The sequence below is a fragment of the Melospiza melodia genome, chromosome 4 (assembly GCF_035770615.1).
Source record: "Melospiza melodia melodia isolate bMelMel2 chromosome 4, bMelMel2.pri, whole genome shotgun sequence".
Classification (NCBI taxonomy): Eukaryota; Metazoa; Chordata; class Aves; order Passeriformes; family Passerellidae; genus Melospiza; species Melospiza melodia.
In genome coordinates this window covers 14,799,443-14,819,883 of record NC_086197.1, presented here as the reverse complement: position 1 = coordinate 14,819,883, position 20,441 = coordinate 14,799,443, and the positions used below count along the sequence as shown (strand labels likewise).

Genomic DNA, 20,441 nt, shown 5'->3' with positions numbered 1-20,441 from the left:
TTGGAAGAAACAGAAGCACTAGTGGTGCACCTGAAGAATTAAGCAGGAAATGGAAAAAACCTCAGTGGTTCAACCAGGAACACAACATGACTTCTAGTGTATTTACTCACATACATGATTTATGATTTTTTCTTAATATGTTGAATCAAAACTTTTAGAAAATCAAAGGTAAATATAAATGGATTCCTTATTACTCTTCACTGGTTAGACATAACACTGCAGTACCCACAAATTTGTTTACAGGCTTGCTGGACTGCAGAGCAGTACAGACATTTTATGATACATATTTACAGCTTGGATTTGGGGGAGTGGGGAAGGTTGACTGGTGGACAGGTGGAGTTCTAAGGTTTTGGAAATACAAGATATTTATGAAGTTGTATAATTCATCTGTATATTTAAGTGGCATTTTACAATAAGCTATTAGTGTACTAAATGAATAACCCCCCCAAATTGGATCAAACTATTTTTTTTTAAAGAAGTCCCTTCAGTGGAAGTTATTCAACTGAAAAAGAAGGCTCTATTTCTTACCTTTAGTTGTTTGCTCTATTTCAGCCAAAATGGAATAGCTTCTGCAAAACTACACTTTCGCTATTTTTATAGCAGAAAAAGTCTAAAATCCCAAATTTAAAATGTGTAACTATGTAGTCCCCACTGTTCCAGAATGCAGTACACATGAAAATCAGTTGTGAAAAGTGATTATGATTTTTTTTCTATTTTAATTAAGTTTACCAAAGAAAAATCCCGAGAAAAAGGTTTCTTTCACTACAGAACTCTGGCAAGACTAACAGAAAAAGTAGCAGAAAATTACATATTACAGAAATATGCTGTTCTTATAATTATATTTTCATGACAGTTTAATTTTTCAAAAGGTCCCAAAATACTGTCTTCTGTTAGAATGGAGAAAAATCCCATAACCTATCCCATTAAACTCTTCAAAGCAAATTACAGAACTGATAAACTGCGGTATCTAAACATCTAGAAAATTTTACACCCATAAAATACTTGCAATCAATTGATGTTAAGTATCCTAAATATGATACTCGAAACACTACATAGTCCAAATAAGTATTTGGACGATAAATTCCAAACAAAAACACAATTAAATTCTACAAGTCTGTTAATAAAATGCAAGAAAACAGAAACCCCTAGCAATACCCTTATGGAACACTAGTTCATTACACTGATATTAAAAAGGTAAAATTGGAAAGAATTCTTTTTAATTTCTGCTGGTATTGGCACAAGTCCCCAGGGCTGTGGTTAGATCACCATCCCCGGAAGAATTTTAAAAACATGTAGATGTGGCACTTGGGGACATGAGTTAGGGGTGGCCTTGGCAGTGTGAGGTTAACAGAGGGACTCAGTGATCTTAAGGGTCTTTTCTAACCTAAGTGATACTAGGATTCATCTACTATCACAGATATCTTCTATGAAAAATCCTTTCCTTAGGATTTTTCCTCCTGAGAAGCTGATAGACCTCAGGAACAAAATGTAAACAATGATTATCTGCTGCTGTGGAATGCAACAGGTGGATCTGTGATTGGCCTATGTTGGTTGTTTTTAATTAATGGCCAATCACAGTCCAGCTGGCTTGGACAGAGAGCCTGAGCCACAAACCTTTCTTATCATTCCTTCTTTTTCTATTCTTAGCTAAACTTCTGATGAAATCCTTTCTTCTATTCTTTTAGTATAGTTTTAATATAATATATATCATAAAATAATAAATCAAGACTTCTGAAACATGGAGTCAGATCTTCGTCTCTTCCCTCATTTAAAAGCCCCTGTGAACACCATCACAATCTACCAGATTCTAGTAAACCAAGTTAAGTGCTGATGAATCTTCCCAAATTATAAATCATTCTCTGTTTCAGACACTGATCGCCTCCTGTTACCACCTGAAAGTCATCTCAACACTTATGTCACCAGACAGATCCTGTGGCCACCAGACAGGCCAATCTCATGTGACTGCACAAAAAGACTCCTGCTTTCATGGGCTTCATCCCAGCCTTTGGATTTACCAGACTGCTGGCAGCTGCCCACAACGCTTTCGATTTGTTGGGTTTTTTTCTGTGATTAATCACAGGATGAATCACACAGATCTGTTTCTCCGAGATCCCAATATCTGTTTCTCATCTGAGCTGAAATGTTACCCTGCTGACTGGATTCAGGACAAATGAGACAGTTCCATAAAACACACAACTTTCTTCACAGGTTATGTCTTAAAAAACATAACCCTACAACTTCTGACAACACTTCTGAACTCGTGATGTGGTTTGCACTGTCCCATACCTGCAGTTCAAAATGGGCAAACATAGAGTCCTGTGAAACAATGACACTCTTTTGAGATTATGAAAAGATAGCTTTGCTGTGATATCAGTGAATGGAAAGAAAACCCTTTTATCCCTTTCACTCAGTTCAGAAGTCTTCAAAGAGCCAACACTGCACTGTTCTCTAGTGAACTCAGTCATTTCCTTTTGATCTTAATCATTGATATTAGTTTTTCCTTCTGTGACAAGAATCCTCACTTCTTTTATATGACCTTCCACTAAGTGCTCTCCCCTAGGTACTCAGACATTGTCTTTGCTCTATTTCTGTCATTAGAGTAAATTATCAACTAATATAAAGGTATTTAAATTCAGCTATTACCTATTACTGTTGAACAAAGCCTTAGCTGCAGGTACACTCTCTCAGCATGTGTCTACCTTTCCCTAATGTCTTTGCTCTTTCCTCTAATGCCATATCTACATTTAGATTCTATCCTAACCTAGATTTTGGTTGCAAAGGTAAAAATTGTCCCTTATTTATTCTTTAACTAGAAAGAGTAGAGCATTATGTGAGCCTCTTAGTGCTATTTTAATAGACTCAAGAAAATGGAAAAACTTCCGAAGGTAAGGAAGAACACTCTACAAAATGGCACTTGAGGTGCAATTCCTCTCTCTCCTCTCTTTATTTTTTTTACATATTTGATCAGCGGCTGGAGTACCAAATTATAGTCACAAAATTGGCTTTGTTACATGACTCTCTATACATGTGCTTGAAATGACACCAGTCAGAAGATTAAGAATATCTAATCAAAAATAAAATACAGATATTCAAAATCTCAATTGACAAATCACATTCAACCATGTATTAGAAATGACAACCACACAATCACAACATAGAAATCTGTATGAAGACAGAAAGAAAAAGCAGTGTACTTGATACACCAGAGAACTCCAGACAGTATTTAAAAAATAAAACAAGCCATATGTTGCTTTGCAATTTTATAGGAAAATTCTTTTGTTTCCACACAAGGATCAGGTGGCAGCACTAAACTTTATCTAGGAAATGCAACCACAGACTGCAATGTTAGTGGTTTTTCAGAAAATAGTAACCCTCAAATTATAATGTCTGTGGTTACAAACTGCTACAATCTACTTCTGAACTCAGACATGGTTAAGGTCTGTGTGCTGTGAACTGTTCCTTTTCCAGACTTTGCAAGCATATTAAAAATAAACTCATCTAATGGCAGGGATCTCTTTCCACTCAGCCCTACTGAGCTGTGTCCTTCCTCACACATTCAAGATTACACAGAATTTTCTTCTAATGTGTCTCTGCAAAAACTGGCCACACTAAAGTTTCTGCAAGATGGTGGAAAAACAAGAAGAAAGTAAAACTGAAAATAATGGTTTGCTGCCTTCTTGAGAGAAATGTAAGCATACACTCCTACTTGAAGCTGAACAATAAAGGCAAGAGGAAGAGGAGAAGAGTTCCTTTGAAGAGCAAGTTCTTCTCCAGCACATTGTGTGATACAATGTTATCAGACTATTTAGTTAGGAATGGGATATAGAGGAAAAAACCCCAACAACTCCTTGTATGAGTGCACAAAATACTAAACATAAAGAGCAATGTTACAACAGCCCAGGCCTGTTACTGAAAAAACATTTTGTCTTCCAAAGATTAGCATTGACCCAATCAAAATCCTATGGGGTCATAAAAAGTTATTTCTGAAATTACATTAAGAAATATGCCACTTTGCTAAGTGCTTCAGAAACAGAACAAAGGGAATATTTCAAATTCAGACTCCTCAACAGGACTCTGCAACCCTTGTAAATGATGAAAAAAAAACAAAAACAAGTGGACAAAGAGAGATTGATAAACATCATACTTTGTATTCCCTTAACTGACAATGCACTCAAAGCTCTGTATATCATAAACACAAAGAGCTTTGAGGATAAAGAAAAATTAAATTTCAACGAAGTTAAGCTATATTGCATCATGTTAAAGCCCTCCATAGTAAAAAAAAAAATCATAGAAGAAGGGCAAGCAATGCCAACACAGGTAAAAGTTGATCTTCTGGTAACAAATACAATAAACAAAGCGATTAATGAGGAAAAAGAGACAACAGCAAACCCTGAAACAGAGGCAAAAAGCAGTTTATAGCCTATTTAACAGCAAAAGTGTGATGGAGTCCAGGCCTGGAAAGTTGAACAGTAATTATAGCAGTATTTACAAAGGAGAGAAAGAATATGCATTAGTATAAAAAAAGGAAAAGTGGGAGCTTTGAAGATTGAACCTTGTGTGAAGATTGTACCTTTCTTTTAGATATGATATTTTATCTCTTACAGATAAGATGCCAATGCGTGCTGTAAACAAAAAATTACATTTACAATTAGATCTGAGACAAAACCATGATACACTCCAGAGCAACAAGCAACAGGGTTTGTCTTGAGGGTGCAGAAAGTGTTTAGGAAGTGAGTAAGGAAAAAAGAAAGACTAAGAAACCTTAGAGTGATAGTGGTGCATTTATAAAGAGACAACACAGAGATTTATCAGGGTTTTCATTGTGTACAGAAATAGCTCACAAAGGGCCCATGGAGGAAAAAGTGAGTTAGGCTTCAAAATTTGATATGAACCAAGAGGCAATCTTGTACAGAACAAATTTATTGGACAATGAAAAGACAAGACAGATGTATAATACCATAGATTTCCTCTTTTCCCCTTACAATGTCCACCAAAAAATTCCTTCAATACCTACTCAATTGATGCACGAAAAAAAGTGAATTGGTTTTTTACAGATTACAGGGTTAAGAAAGGGCCATTCAATAGCTAATAAATCTGACTGAAAGCTAGAGTGGGAAATAACCTTTTGGAAAACCTTTTTCTCCTTCTTAGTCCTTACAACCTTCTCAAATGCAGGGCAGTGGGGAAAAATATTTAGACAAACAGTAAATTTCAACAAGAATTAAACAGCTAGTTTTAGCACTTGTAGAAAAGAAACAAAAGCCAGATCCTTAGGAACAAAGGCAACAGCTCCATGTTTTTATTTACATATCTTTTATTCCCTTACACAACACTAGGTAAGGAAATCCTTGAGAATTTCAATACCAAGTTCCTTCAGGCTTGCCAAACTACCACCAAAAGCACTGCCTCAAGTAGATGAGAACCAGAAAAAGTTTTGATAATGTAGCAGGTAAGGAGCCACTCAGTCCTTAGGATTTGGTTAATCTACACATTTTTATTTTAGGATTTAGGTGATCTACACATTTTTATTTTAGGATTTAGGTGTTTAATATATTTTTATTGTACCTTCTAAGCAATGGCATATGCTGCTATTCATAAATCCATGAAAATGAATTAAAAACCATTTAAAGAATAAATTCTTTTTCAACTATCTAGATGTTTGCCAGTAAAATTGTATTAATGCTTTCTAAGACCATAGATTACAAATTTATTGCTCTGCAAAGAACACCACAACACGAACCTTCAGAAATGTGAACACACTCAATTGTCTTTAATTCTTAAAGACTTACTCCGCAAAGACCACTGAAAAGTTCCTTTTTTTCTTTTTTGTTTTTTGTTTTTTTTTTTTTTTTTTTTTTTTAATAAGTGTTTCAGTTAGCTTTTCTTACAAAAATATTTTTTCTTTGTATATCTCAGTATATCTCAGTTGTGGTTTGGCTGAATGAGACACCACAGCCTCAGTTTTCCTGAAATACTTTCCCATTGGTAAGATAATTTTGCCTTACTGCTTTTCCTCATGTCCAAGAGGAAGCAGAGTTTATGTTAGTTCTTTTAATAAATTAAAGGCTTTTTTTTTTCTTTTCTTTCCTAAATATTTTCAGCTTTCAGAACACTTGAGCACTTGAGCCTCTAATGGATCTGCTGTGTGGATTATGGCAGAGATGAACTCAGGCTCTTTTTCCCTGGAGAATCAGGGTAAACTACACTAGAATATATACAGTATTTTAAATTTAAGCCTTCAGGAAATGACAAAGGTGATTCTTTGCTTCATATGCCTTAGCAGGATTATTTATTTCAAGCTATGAGATGGATTTAAATTTCCAGGGCTCACCCTGCAGCTGCTGGCTTTCCTTTTACTTTTAATGAATTTATTTTAAAGCAAAAATAGTGCTATATAAATTCTCTTCAGTTTCTTTTGCTAATTCTCTTCCACACCATCATGGATTTCACCTCCTTTGTGCAGCTGAGAATTTGGCTCTGTAAGATGATAACAACTGCCATGCAGAGGGCTCTGTGCATTATAGCTATGGAGCTACTCTTCATTCTCCATTAATTATTTATTGAATACAGCAGCCTTTATTCAGAATTGTATGGATATCACCATCCTATATCCCCAAAGAATTTTTGACTTCAGTTTTTTAAATTGGTAAAAATAAATGTAAAGAAGGATAGAGAGAATTGTTCATTGTTTTTTCCAGTTTAGAATACCCCAGGAGCTTCACTGCAATTTTAGATTCTGGGGTAAAAAGCTTCTGCTTCAGCCAAACTACCTCTTATGCTTTCTCCTTATCTAGAGGACATCCACTTTTTATTTAAGTAGGTGTTCTAGGAAAAAAAATTCTAGTGGAGGAATTTCACCACTCAACACTCATAACTACCAGACATTAAAATCTCCTTACAGGGAAGATGCCACTGTGTTTTTTACAGTGTTTTTACAGAAAAACTAGAAAAGAAAATACTGGAGACATGCCAAGCTACATCTAGTCTGTTAAACAGATGAGTTCCCAATCTATGATGCGTTTTCAATGTGTTGAAAGAGGATCACGAGGTTCCTGTGCAAATGAACATTATCTTTGATCAAAAGACTACTAGATCTTTTCAAGGAGAGCCTGTTCTTCCTGATTTAAAATGCAAGCCTGCTCTTCCCCCAAACTGAGAATGCTCTTCTAAAGTAAAAAAAAAATTAACAAACAACCAAAAAAAAAATCAAAAAACTCTTATAAAATCATGAAGCACCCAAAACCCACAATTCTAAAATCTGAAAATGCTGCCAGTCTTAACCAAAATGGAAGTCATCTGGACTTTTACTACTTCCCAACCTCAAGAGCATGCTCTAAAAACATTTTTCCATTCCCTTGGTGATGTAAAATATCTCATTTATCCCTTTAGAGTTATAAGGCCTCAAAAAGTGATACCTTTATTTTAAGTACAAATACCATGTCTCTAAGTAGAGACCCCAAGTCACTGGAACAGGCAAAGATTTCATGAAAAGCTTTCATTAAAAAAAAAAAACAAAACAAAACAAAACAATATTCATGTTGCTGTAATCCTTTAATTTCTTAAAGAAAAAGCAAAGAAGGAGGTATGTCAAGGTTGCTCCATCAAGTTGAAATATTAACTCAGTATGTTTTAGTTCCTACTTTCACTCTAAGTTTATCTTTACTTGGCGGTTTCATATTTTGTAACAAAATATTTGATATTAAATATGATTTATTTATTAAACTGTCTCTAAATCTCCCATTTTTTCTCTGGCAATGTTAAATTAGTATAATACATTTTAAATGGAAGTGGTATTTCCTTATCTGCAGACTTGACAACATTTGACTGAGGACAAAGTTTTTTTTTAGGACAAAGGTTTGTCAAGCATTAATTTCTCACAAGTAGAAGGCATCTGCATAAACCTTCCAGATTTGGATGCCCTGTGGGTCTCCTTCCTGGCCACTCTGCAACAACATCCCCAAAACATCTAAAACAATACCTGGATCATCCCTGCAAAGGAAACACCCATATTTTCTTCTTTTAAACAAATTATTTAAATGATAAAGGAAAATTTCACTAATTCACAGAAGTGTGATCTTCAAATCTTTATTGTTCTTCTACTAAAACTGTCTCACCAAGGAAGTGTGAACAACTGTACTTTAATGCTTTTTTCCATTTGCTTTTTTATATATAGTCACATAACTTCTAATGCATGAGTTTAAAAACTGGTGGAAAAAACCAACATATTTTATTTTAATAAAGAAAATTAATGGATAGCAAATTACTCTTTTAAATCAACAAATCAAAACTCCTAATCATGTATCTCTGGTCTAGAGGGTAAAGGAGAAGCCAACAAATTCATTCCACTTTTACATGGAAATTTATTTTCCCTCACTTTCATAACCTAAATATTTTGCAGATACACAGTGGTGCTACAGTTTTTAAAATACATCTTTTATAAACTCTTGCATCATGCAGATAAAAATGCCTTTTTCTCTATGGGTTTGCATCTCAAAGAAAATAACAACATTTTCAATGTTTTTGAATTTTTCCATTAATTATTCCTAGAGTTATTTGTGGCACTTTGACTGTAAGACATTCTGCCTCACCTGTTTGCAGAAGACCAAACTGACCCTTTGCGATCTTCCAATTTCACAGATTTACTGCATCAGTGAAGGAAAACTCCTTCCCTTTAATACTATGGTGAATTTCTTTTTTAGTTCAAATCAATAAAGCAAATATTTTTAAAATTATTTACAGCGAAATAAAATTTTATTCTAGGATTTTTTTATATTTCATTGTCCAAAATGCTAGACTCTGTGTTTGCATTTTGGCCTTTACAGAGCTGACTTAATATATTGCCTAAACAATGACTACAAGAGAGTCAAGACTGCAGTTATAGCTTTTGTAAGACAAATCTTACAGAAAACAAAACATAAATAAAAAACAACTCTGTGTGGAAGGCTCTACACAGAAAAAATTACTGCCCAAACACTTAGTGCCTTGTAGGCCCAAGTGTTCCTCATTGTTAAACCAAAGCTGTATCTGACATCACATATAAGTTATCATTTGGCACATCAGCTCTGCAGGACTTCTTTTGCTGACAGAAAATTTCTGTACTTTGTGTACGCTTATAATTGCAACGGCCTAAAGGACATATGCAAGTTCTTGGCATAGGAAGAAGGGAAAATTTCTCCAAGAAACCAATTTCTCCATGAAAGTCCATCCTCCCCAGGGAATTTGTACTCATTAGTAAGAGAATAGAGTGTAACTTCATATATGCCATAGATATATGTGATAGAGCTTTGGAAATCTCAAGAAAAATCTGCATTTTTCCTTAATTAAAAATGGATCAGGTGTTTGAAAAATGAACCAGACATGAAGGTGAAATAATCATGTTATAACCAGATAAGAGAGATTATTCCTGTTACAATAAAAGTTGTTAGAGCTGTTTGGTATTAAAAGAAGCGGAATTAACTAATGACACTACTAAAGGAGTACATAAAGTGCAAGATATTTACAACATAATTAATTTCAAGGGCCTCCAATACCTAAGTGCTGTCACCATCTCAACAAGTACATCACTAGGTACTTCCACGCTAGGAACTACTTGATCTAGAAGAAGTTTGAGTGGAAAAACCTGTCCTTGGAGAGGCCTGAATTGCTTCCTCAGGGAAACACAGACATGGCAGTGGATTTAGGACTGTATCAAAGAATATATCCATCCATATTAAACTACTTCTAATGCCATCCTGTCTTGTGACAACTTCAAAGACAAGATCAACCATGAGAGAGTCTGCAGCACCCAGCAGAGTGAAGGCAAACCTGCCTCAAGTCACTGGCCCAGCCCAGCCCACATCTCTCCCATTCCCAGGACACTGAGTGTCCCCAAGTCCATGAACACAGAGCCCTGGCTGAACTCCAGCACCCAGCCACAGGAATCTTCCACCCAAAATCCTCAGCATCCATCAAAACCCTTCCCAAACTTGGTTACCATAGTCCTCCTCCTCCCAATCTCTTCATGTTCCACAGGCTACCATTAATTACATGTCTTTTAATACCAAGCATTGCTGTCAGTAAATGAACACTTTGCCACTCTCCCTTCCAGGGACAGACTCTCTACACCACTGGCACCAGTTCTGCTTCTGGATAGTCTGAATGATTTGTATCTAACTAAAGCCCAAGCAATTGTTCTCAGCTTGAATTCAGCTTTGAACCCAGCTGTAAATCCTTCTGTTCTGAAGAAGAGTTTGACTGCCTGAAGGCTTGCTGAAAGTCTTGAAAAGTGACATTTCACCATTTGATACTTTACATTTGAAAGAAGTAAAGAAGATATAAAAAAATAAAATCATTCTATTTACATCAGGAATTCAGGCAATACAGAGTATGATAATGGCATAGCATCAAACCCTTTTTTTGTAGCTGATTAGGTATATGAGGTTATTAATTTTGTTTAACACTGGAAAGGGAAATGGTGGCTGTTTCCAAAGAGTACTTTTATTTTACTTCAAATTATTACTTTTTTTTTTCTTATGCAGCACATAAAAAAATACAGCAATATCAAATTACAACACACCAATGAAATATATACTCCTTAAATTTCTGAAGACTATAACATTCAAATATGCCACCAAAATATCAGTGAATTCTCAGGCTGTCCCTCCAAATACTTCCAGCATCACAGACCACAAAATGCAAGTTTTAGAAGAGTAATTTACTTGCGATTTTAACATATTTGCAATTTGCAGAAATGCTAAAAGCACTGTTGGGAATGTCTCTCTCAGTTTGTGTTAAGTGACATACATTTATTGTTACAGAAGCACCTCTCCAATAATTAGAACCATTTCTGGTTCGTTACTGGTTTATGTTTCCAGTTTTTCTAACTTTCTCTTTATTTTGTACCTGTTCTATAAGGAAGAAATGTAACATCTTTAGTCTTCCACAGGTATGGAAGTCATCTAAACTGTTTACAGCATAAATGCCACTCTCTGATCTGCTCATCCTGGGCTCCTTTTGAAGTCAGATGACAAAACCAGGCATGATTTACATAATTTCAATATATGTACCTTTAAAGGTCACAGGAACTTTGTTTTGAATGTGCCAGCCTCTCTCCATACTCACAGATGAAGACAAACTGCTTGCTGTGCATTGCAAATATCAACCCAGTGACAGATGTCACAGGAAAATCTACCACAACAACAGAGGACATGCAAAAGTAAAACCAAAACACAAAGCAGGTGCATGGAAGGGTAAAACATACTAACCTGATTCTGCTTTCTTTGCTCTTGCATGGCTTCTGAAACAGCCTGGGCAATCTTCTCTCTGTGACTATCACGTTCTGCTTCCCACAGTTTTCTTTCCTCTGCATGAATCTTCTCCATATTTCTCCTCTCCTCCTCCACTGCTTTCAGGACAGCTTCCTGCACTACTTCTTTTTCAGCCTTTGAAACAGACCAGGCACAATTAGATGGGCAACACACCCAAACTAAATGACTCATATTTATCACTTTCACAAGATATGGGATGTGAACATTTTCACTTCTGAACTACGAGGTTCAATTTATCTTAGAGTGCTACCAAGCAGGTATTACCTCTAGGCAATGACTTGTGTAGTTGCAGAAAGCAAAAGGAAGTTACAGGAAGGCCCTTAAATTCCACCTACTGGAAACACAGACATTCATACCTAGTTTGCTTAATAAAAAAATCAAAAAACCAAAAACAAAACCCAGCAAAACCCATGCATGAGCAGGCACATCATGGGCTTCCCTTGATATTCCCATGTAAGAGATATTCCTGCTCTTATCTACAAATATCTGAAGTGCAAAACCTGTCTGAGTCTTTTTTGTAGAAAATAAGCCAATAGACATTTGATAAAACAAGTGTCTTCCCTCCCAAAGCTCCTTAGCCATGCTACAAGAAGTACTGATTTATTTGCTCCCCAATCATTGTATTTAACCATTATCTGAAATAACTGGGAACTTGAAGCCAACAGCTCCACACATGAGTAGCCACACTAATATATTTACCAGCAACACAACCACTGCATAATATCTACAAATAAAAAATGGCAAACTGAAGTTCAAAACAAGCAAAAATGGGCTAACAAAACTTAATCAAAATTCCCTCAGCTTAAAAATACTGTATTCATCAGATACCTACACTTCCAACTAAAGCTGTTTATTTCAATTCACTGGGACTTGATTTTGTACTTAGATATTAAAAATACAACAATTAAATTAGGAAGTTTTATTATACACACATTTTCCTGTAGATGTCAACCACATAAGGAATGTTTGTGGTACTACTGAATGCTATTCAGTGAGGTGCTCAGCCACTGTTCATATATTACACAAGAAAGACACAGAAAATTACAGTATAGCCTGATTCCAGGTAATACACCCCACTAGCTTCCCCAGATCATTACATGCAACTAAACTTTTGTACTGGATTCTACACCAGTATTAGAATTTAATTCCAGCTTAAAATTTACAAAATTATTCTCCTAACACCTATGCACTTAATAATGAAATAGACAGGAGAAATCATATTTAAAAACTGAAGAGTCACTTTTAGCCAAACGTCAGCTTATATAAAATAATTCAAAACCTGTTAAACTGTCTCTGTTTGTCTATGATTTTAATAACAGTTCTCTCCTCATTGAAGACGACCATATTAAATGAAAGTTAAATAGGACATGATTGTTTTATTAAGTTCATCAGTTGACCCTGAGACCTAGCTCTTCAAATCAAGATGCACTGATGTCAAAGGACCACAAAAACAAATATTTAAGCATCAAGAGCAACTGAACTGCAGTTCTGTGACTTCTTGTTATAAAAAATTCAGAGGCTATTGTCCCAGAGAAGGCAGTTACATCTCTGCATCAAGGCATGGGATATAGCAAACATGTTCATCTTCAGTAGAAACAGCTTCTCCTAAGCACAGATGAGAACACAGTGCTTGATAAATATAGTTATGAAACAAAACTAAGTGTCTGGGCTTGGCATTTCTAATGACACACATGGAATCCACATAGCATGCCCACAAATTGATGAGAGATACCTTTGCAGCAGCTGCCAGAGCCTCCTTGCCTCTCTGTCTTTCTTCATCCAAACACTTGTCCAGCATTTCCTGTAAATGTTATGAAAAATTAAACTGCAATAGACAATAAAAGGGTGGCTAAAAATAATTTCAAATAGTCAAAGTGCTTCCTGTCAATATCTGTGACAGGATAATTCCCAATGAACTCCATGATGCTGCTCTCTTTTTTAATAAACGAAAACAGTACCTTGTGCTTTTGTGACTGCTGCATCATAGCTTCTTCTATCTTTTCTGATAACACCTCCTTTTCTGCTTCCAAAATGTCAAGAAGTCGCTGATGCTATAGGGAGAAAACATTCATCTTTTACTAACCATGGCCAGTGAATAAAACAGACAAAAATAATTCATCCAAGACACTCAGACATGTCAGTTACTCACAAAATTACTTCAAATGTAGATTCAGTTAAATTACATTCACAGCACTCCTTTAAATGATTTCATGTAATGGAAAAATTCCAATAGCAAGAAATATTTGGTTTCCTGAATAATTAATATTTCTTTTCACTCTAAAAAGTACTGTTGAAAGAAGTTGAAAAATGAATCACTATGTAAAAGCAACACTTACACAATTGATAAAGATGGTCTAAGCAGCACCACACTTTATTTCATTTAAACAGTTGCAGAATTTAAATTAGTCTTGCACTACCTCAGTTGTATGTACAGAGAGTAGAAGGCAGATGTATTTCTTTCAACCATTTGTGATACCATGGCCCTGGAGAGCCAGGAAATGTGAACAAATGACAATTCTGCTTTATTTTTTGGTCAATTTCTTGTCATCCTGAACATTTTTTCAGGGAGAAAATGAACTCTGAAGTGACCACGTATTCTCTATGTAGATATAGAACTGTTGATAATCACGTCTCTGTATCAAGTAAAGAATTTGCAGGATGTGGCTTTTGTCTCTAAGAGCTAAGCTGTTTCCCAAAACCAAAAATTACTGCTGGAAGTTATTGATGCTACGTATTGGTCATGATATAATTGCTAGCAAGTCATTACATTTTTTTACAAGTTATTTAAGAGATGATCTATTATAACCTGAAAGTACAGCCTTAATGCAATAACATTTTACAAGATCACCAAGAGGAAAGTCACAGTAGAGTTTTTTATTAGTATAAGTGTATAGAGCAAACATAAATTTTTTACACATACAGTTAAGCAGGAAAATCCCCCCTTTCTTTCTAAGAAACAGTAATTTGTGTTTCTTAGTAATTTCTTAAAAAATGTTTCACAAATTTTATTATGTTTTAATTTCAAGTGTCTCTAATGGCAGCTAGAAATACATTACCAAACTGCAATACTATGTTCTGAAAAATATTTTTTCATTTGAAGAATAGAAAACTTTAAGACTGCTTCATTAAGTAAAATGCCTATCTGCCCTTCCAGGATAAACACGTAAAGAGGCATTTCCTTGTGAATTTACTTAAAATAGCTCTGAATGTGGTAGACATATTCTAATGGAAAACACCTGTGGAAGGAGTAGCAAAATTCACATCATGTTTATACTTAATGATGTGTAACTCACTTTTCTTGTATTTTCAGACATCAGCTTTAACTATCAGGACACTTACAGAAATTACATTTTCCCAGCAATGCAAAGATGAAACAATAAATGGATTTTATTATTAAATGCTCTCTATGACTCCTCACTTGACTAACTGCACAGGTCACAAATATGTTATTTCACAATGACACAATATAAAACAAAAACATGCAAATATTTTTGCAGACATATGCCACAAATTCAAGCTCACTAATCATGCCAAGCAAAATACTGAATCTTTATTTTGCGTGTTGAGAATCAGCACAGGAGATTCTACAGAGAGTTCCTTAGAGAAAACCAACTCTATCTTGAAAACACCTGCAACAAAATTTGCAATAAAAGTTGTTTTTTTCAGTGAGAAGAGGCCTTCTAGTTTACACCTGGCAGGCAGTGAATTCCAGCTTGACTCTGACCATCTGATTTCCTAGTTTTCTATGAATCCATCAGATTTCTGGGTTACCTGTATCCACATTTCAAGTTTCCACATCAGGCCAGCTACCAGATGTATTTCACACCATTCTCAACGGGACCAAAATTTTCCAATTCTAAACTCCAGAAGAGTTTTAAAATTTTATTTTCCACGTATGTATGAAAAGGCATTCAAGCCCATCCTGGTAATCCAGGAATGCAGATACTTGCATTAATACAATACAGAACATGTACACATGGAGAAAATCAATGTCAGTCCCCCCGATGATGAAACAGTTTGATGACCAAAGTGCTTCACATAATCTAAATCTTCATGCAGAGTTAACTTCTCATTAACCTGTCAGGAACCTGCAATCCAGCAATTTTCTGCAGGATAAATACAAATATCACAGATATCACAACCAAAACTCTAACTACATAAAAAAGTTGCCTCAAGAATTAAGTCAAGAATTCCAAAAACCTGAAGGCTGCTCTGACTAAAGTGTGATTACTTTGATTAAGCTAGGCTCTCCTATTTCCTTGGGAGACTAGAAAATCTATATGGTATTGCATTTGGAGTTTTATGGAATTCACAGAAATTCAGCAAGAACTTTATGAAGAATTGCATCTGTTTATGAAAACGTGTTAGTTCATATTTTTCAAGATACCAGAGGCAAGTATTTGAAAGGGCATTTAGAATGCTTTCTAAATGCCCTTACAAATCAAAACCCTAAATACAAACCCTATTAGCTTTCGAAATAGAAGCCAATAACTTCTGTCATAATTCAATACAACTTATTTTACATAAAAGGGTATCACTACTTCTCATGGAAATACAGAATTTATCATTTAAATACTGTAAGTCTCTTGTGAATACCTAGGTATGTCCTTTCCTGTTGTAATATAAATGCTTATTCATGTGGAATAATCCTCCCATAGATGATTACCTTCATATCTGAACTTCCAGAAGATCATTTATCATCACAAATGTTGCAACAGCTGTCCAGACAACCCAGTAAAGCAAATTGTCTTGTATTAGTCCCAGAGAAATGCCTTGGAGAACTGTTTATTTGGCTTCAGGATCTATATTTGGTCACTCATGTTTTTCAGAGAGAAACATACCTTAAGCTATTGCATTACATAAATTCTATGGAAAAAAAAGTAAATGGAAATGGAAAAAACAGAATAAAATATTATGTGAACTGCTTCTCCCTCAAACAGATCTTAAGTCCAGAAAACCCATATGACATAATTACTATGGGTACCACATGAAAGCTTCCATTCTGTATGTAATTAATATGCAATTTAATAACTAATAAAGAATGTCTTGGTTTTCTCCACAGTACTTTGCCCCACAGCAGTGTTAGTCCTCATACAGAAGAATGGAATTTCCTGGAAAGATGTGCTTATTAAAATTATGTGGAATTACTGGTGGTATTATTAATCCATCTTTTAGATAAGAATGTACCCAAATGCATCTGAATCCCTTATTTCAGAAGCACAGATCTTTCAAAGGCATATTCAGGGGTCTTGGTTATGCATATCACTTGAGCAGGAAATATTGGAAGTTATGCATAGTAAAGGCTTCTGTCAACAAAAAAGTTTTAGTTCTTTCTGTATAATGACTGTTCAGACAGCCTTTGGCAAAAACAGAAAGAAAAAAAAGTAATTCAAAGAAAGTTATTAACAATTGATTCAACAGAATTCCAAGCTGTTAGTTTCAATGGATCAGCATCACAAGCTATTCTAAGCCTTTTGGAACTATTCTTTAGTTGGGGCAGCCAGGTTTATATTTCAGATTTTAAAATCATCCACACACCCTTTTAAGTAGAAATTATTAGAAGCATTTGGTACACTGAATTTCTAGACATGCAGAATGACTTTGGAGTCTGGTACCAAATACTCACAGTGAACTTTACATACAATCAGTGCTTCCTCAGTTGGTCTTTCAGACAAATTTATTAAAGAGGCTTGAAGGTTAAAAACAAACAGAAGGTAAGAGTTTGACTTCAGCACTTCCATGTTTGAGAGCTTTCAAGTGCCCTTGTATTTTTAGTTAACAGGAGATTACAAGGAGTTTTAGGTTCATTTATTTGCTTGTAGTTTCTTGTTCTGCTATGGTAAAGGCCTCTGAACAATAGACCACTGCAGAATTAAAGATCTCTTGAGTTAAATGGCTACAGCTAAGCAGCTTTATGACACAAACCCTCCCTTTCTACACCATGAATTAAAGCCAGACAAAGGGTGGGAGTTGAATCAATCTTATTCAGCATTTGCAGTTTCCACAGGTAAGAATTATCAACACGTTCCTCTCCTTCAGACAGTATTAAAGGAATAGTGGAAGAGATTTGAGACTTCACTCTGAGCTATTTATACCCTGAACTCCAATTCCCAAGCAATGGGGAGGCCACTTTCTCCTGGTAATTGTACCTGTCAAGAGCACACTGCCCATGCTTCAAACAGTAAACCTAATAAAAGCTTTCAAGGCAGAGTGATCTGTCTCCTGTAAGGAGGATAATGAGTTCATCAGACCCAATAGTCCTGTGAAAAGTAACCAAGTGTCTCCCAGGTTTCCTGTGAAAGTTAGGATGGTGATTTGCAAAGGAAGCCTTAAATTTGGAAAAAAGCAATTAACCCCTGCAAAGGTCCATGAAGTTTTTAAACAGAAGTCTAGGTGATGCTTATTTTATTAATCAACGACCTAAGAAGCAGAAAAAAGGTAAAAACCAATCTAAATATGCTGGAACTTTGAATCTAATTATCCAACTGTTAATAAAGAAATATATCTTACCAAGTTTCTGGAATGAAGAGCAAAGATGGACACTTATAAAAAGTGATGACTACAGAACTGGAAATGTAGTGTATGAATCAATGAGGGACAAAAATAAATGTCACTGAAAGCTGCCCTTTGGAGCACCAGGGAAGTTTTCACCCAGTTTTCAAACTTTCCTAGGCTGCACATTCACACTGTGTGTGTTATCTGTAGGCACAGCAGAGAGTTGAACACCACATAGAGATACCCAGAGAGATCTAAAAAACCTTTAGCTTAGGCACAACAAATACTGCAGCTCTTCAATCCATCACTTTACCTGGTTTCCATTGCCCAGCACTCTCACTTCTTCCCAACAAAGCTATAATTTACCTTCTTTTATTCCTTACACAGGGAGTTTAGGGTTAAGAGTGCAAAATTCTGAGTTGTAAAAATTCTGAGGAGCAATTTGTCTCATGACATGATGGCCCAGTAAAACATAGGAAAGAGATTTCCAAAACAAATAGAAGAAAACCCCCAAACTTTTCTGAGACGTGGTATTCCACAGTGGAGAGAAATACTAGTATTTCTACCCTACCCTCTGGAAAGTAGCATGAGAGGGTCAAGAAGAGTCTTGTGAAAATCAGCTTAAAACAAGGCATTCAAAAATAGGTTATAATGTTTTCCTCCCTGCAAGAAGTTCTCTAGGCAATGGTTCCAAATGAAAATCGTTTGATGTAGATTCAAATATAAATACAGAGGTCCTGTGGTTTTTCTTGATTCCTGTAAAAAAGAAATCAAAAAAAATCTTTCTTTTTTTTCCTGGAATGTGAGTCAGAGAAGACATTGTAAACAGATTTAATCACAATAGCAACTAGTCTGTCTTTTTTGTTATTTTTATATATTAAATTTATTTCTGAAGAATCGTGAAATTTTTCTTTCAGGTAAGCATAATTTGAAGGATTACACAGAAGATATTACACTAACTTATGGGGTGAATGAAATAATGCATGAGATGAGCTCCTTTACAGCTTAAATGATGCATTAAAGCTATCAATAACTAATTCTAACTTAGTGCAGTTATAAATCCTTGTATATTCCTATTAATCCTAAACTCCAAATATAAAATAAAAAAAATAATTGGGTGTCTTGCATGAACTGGAATGCTTTTTTAAAAAATAGCTTCTTTCTGAGTCCTGTACTGTTTCCTTTAAAACTAAATGTGTTCAGGATTTAATCCATAAATAAAAATGGGGGTTTTTTGCTATAGTAATGGAATCTGCAGAACCATTCTGCAGATTGATTCCTTCTCAATATTGACTAAATCATCATGCAAAGATCACCAAATTTGGCAGGGATTAATTAATTTTGTCAGCTGCTATTCATAGCTTATGTAAAAGTAGTCAGTTAGATAATAATCCACAAATAAAACAGCAAAGAACATCACAGAACAATCAAATATCCTAAAAATAAACAAGAAAAGGAGTCCTTGCATTAATTGGTGTATCACTACAAGAAGTTATTGGTGTTTCCCTCTTCCACAGATCTTTCATCTGAGGAGACAATTGTCATACACTAAAGAAATGATACTTGGAAACTTACTTTAATGCCATCATCACCAAAACCAGTATAAGACATTAATATGTCTAATTCACCAGACCAGTTTTCCTTTTAACAAGTATCCACTGAATTTTTTAATCTAACGAAACTGCATTGTAGTTAACTGTTTAATAGAGAAAAACAAAATAATGTCATCTGCAACACTGCAGGGGCTTTTTTGTACATTCATAATATATGGACATAGAAACATCCTGCTCCTTCAAGACTTGGAGAAAATGATCTTCAGGAATATTTAGTAAATGCTTCAGCACTTCATTCTCCAACATGGAAAATAAAACACTGGATGAAGCTTTTCAAGAATTCAACACTTCAAATCTGTTCACCTATTTTAAAAGAAACCTTAACTCACTAAGTTCTACTTTTATTTCTGTCTCCCATGAAGGGATCTAACAGTAGGAAGAAATAACACAGGTCATGGGAAACATTATTATCTATGTGAGAGGAAGGTGATGTAACAAAAACACATCATGACTTTGTAATGTTATCAGAATATTCCCATTTCTAAACCCTATTCAAAATATTATCCTGAGGAAAAAGGCAACCTTATTAAAATACTAGCAATGGTTTTCTGCTCCTTTAAACAAGGCTGTCTACATTTAACAGCATTTTCTTTTATACTGCACCTTTTCTTCAGCTCTGCCTAAATCAAATGACAAGGACTGGTAATTTTAAATGGTTTCTTACCCTGTCCTCACTATCTGTGGCATCTCAAGTGTTTGGCAGTGCAAGGTGGAAAATCTGTCTGCAGAATTCCAACATCTGGTACATATTTCCACTTCCTCAAATTATAACTTATTACTGCCTGCATGGTTGAGCTGTATCTTTGTGCCAGTTTGAGGTCCAAGTGTCTCCTAAAGCAGCAGAGCTTTTCCAAGAGACAGCTCAGGAAACAGCAAAACATCGTTATGTGAGAAAAGCTGAAACAATGTAAATATAAAGAAAGAGTGTAACAGCAGTAATAAAATAGCTAAGATAGGTTTGCACTCAGGGTTCCACTCAGCAGCATACAGTGAGTGCACAAACTGCACCATTTGAGCCACTGAGAGG

General features: G+C 35.2%; 1 protein-coding gene across 2 annotated transcripts in view; it reads right to left on the bottom strand.

Moving 5' to 3' along the window:
* Positions 1–20,441, bottom strand: part of CCDC91 (coiled-coil domain containing 91) — a 112,257-nt gene that overhangs the window by 26,671 nt on the left and 65,145 nt on the right. For both annotated transcript variants that reach the window (XM_063153979.1, XM_063153981.1), the window contains exons 9-11: positions 13,265–13,357; positions 13,039–13,107; positions 11,244–11,420 (exon numbers count right to left, since the gene is read on the bottom strand). In XM_063153979.1, the coding sequence (XP_063010049.1) occupies positions 11,244–11,420; positions 13,039–13,107; positions 13,265–13,357 (339 nt within the window). The remainder of the gene's footprint in view (positions 1–11,243; positions 11,421–13,038; positions 13,108–13,264; positions 13,358–20,441) is intronic.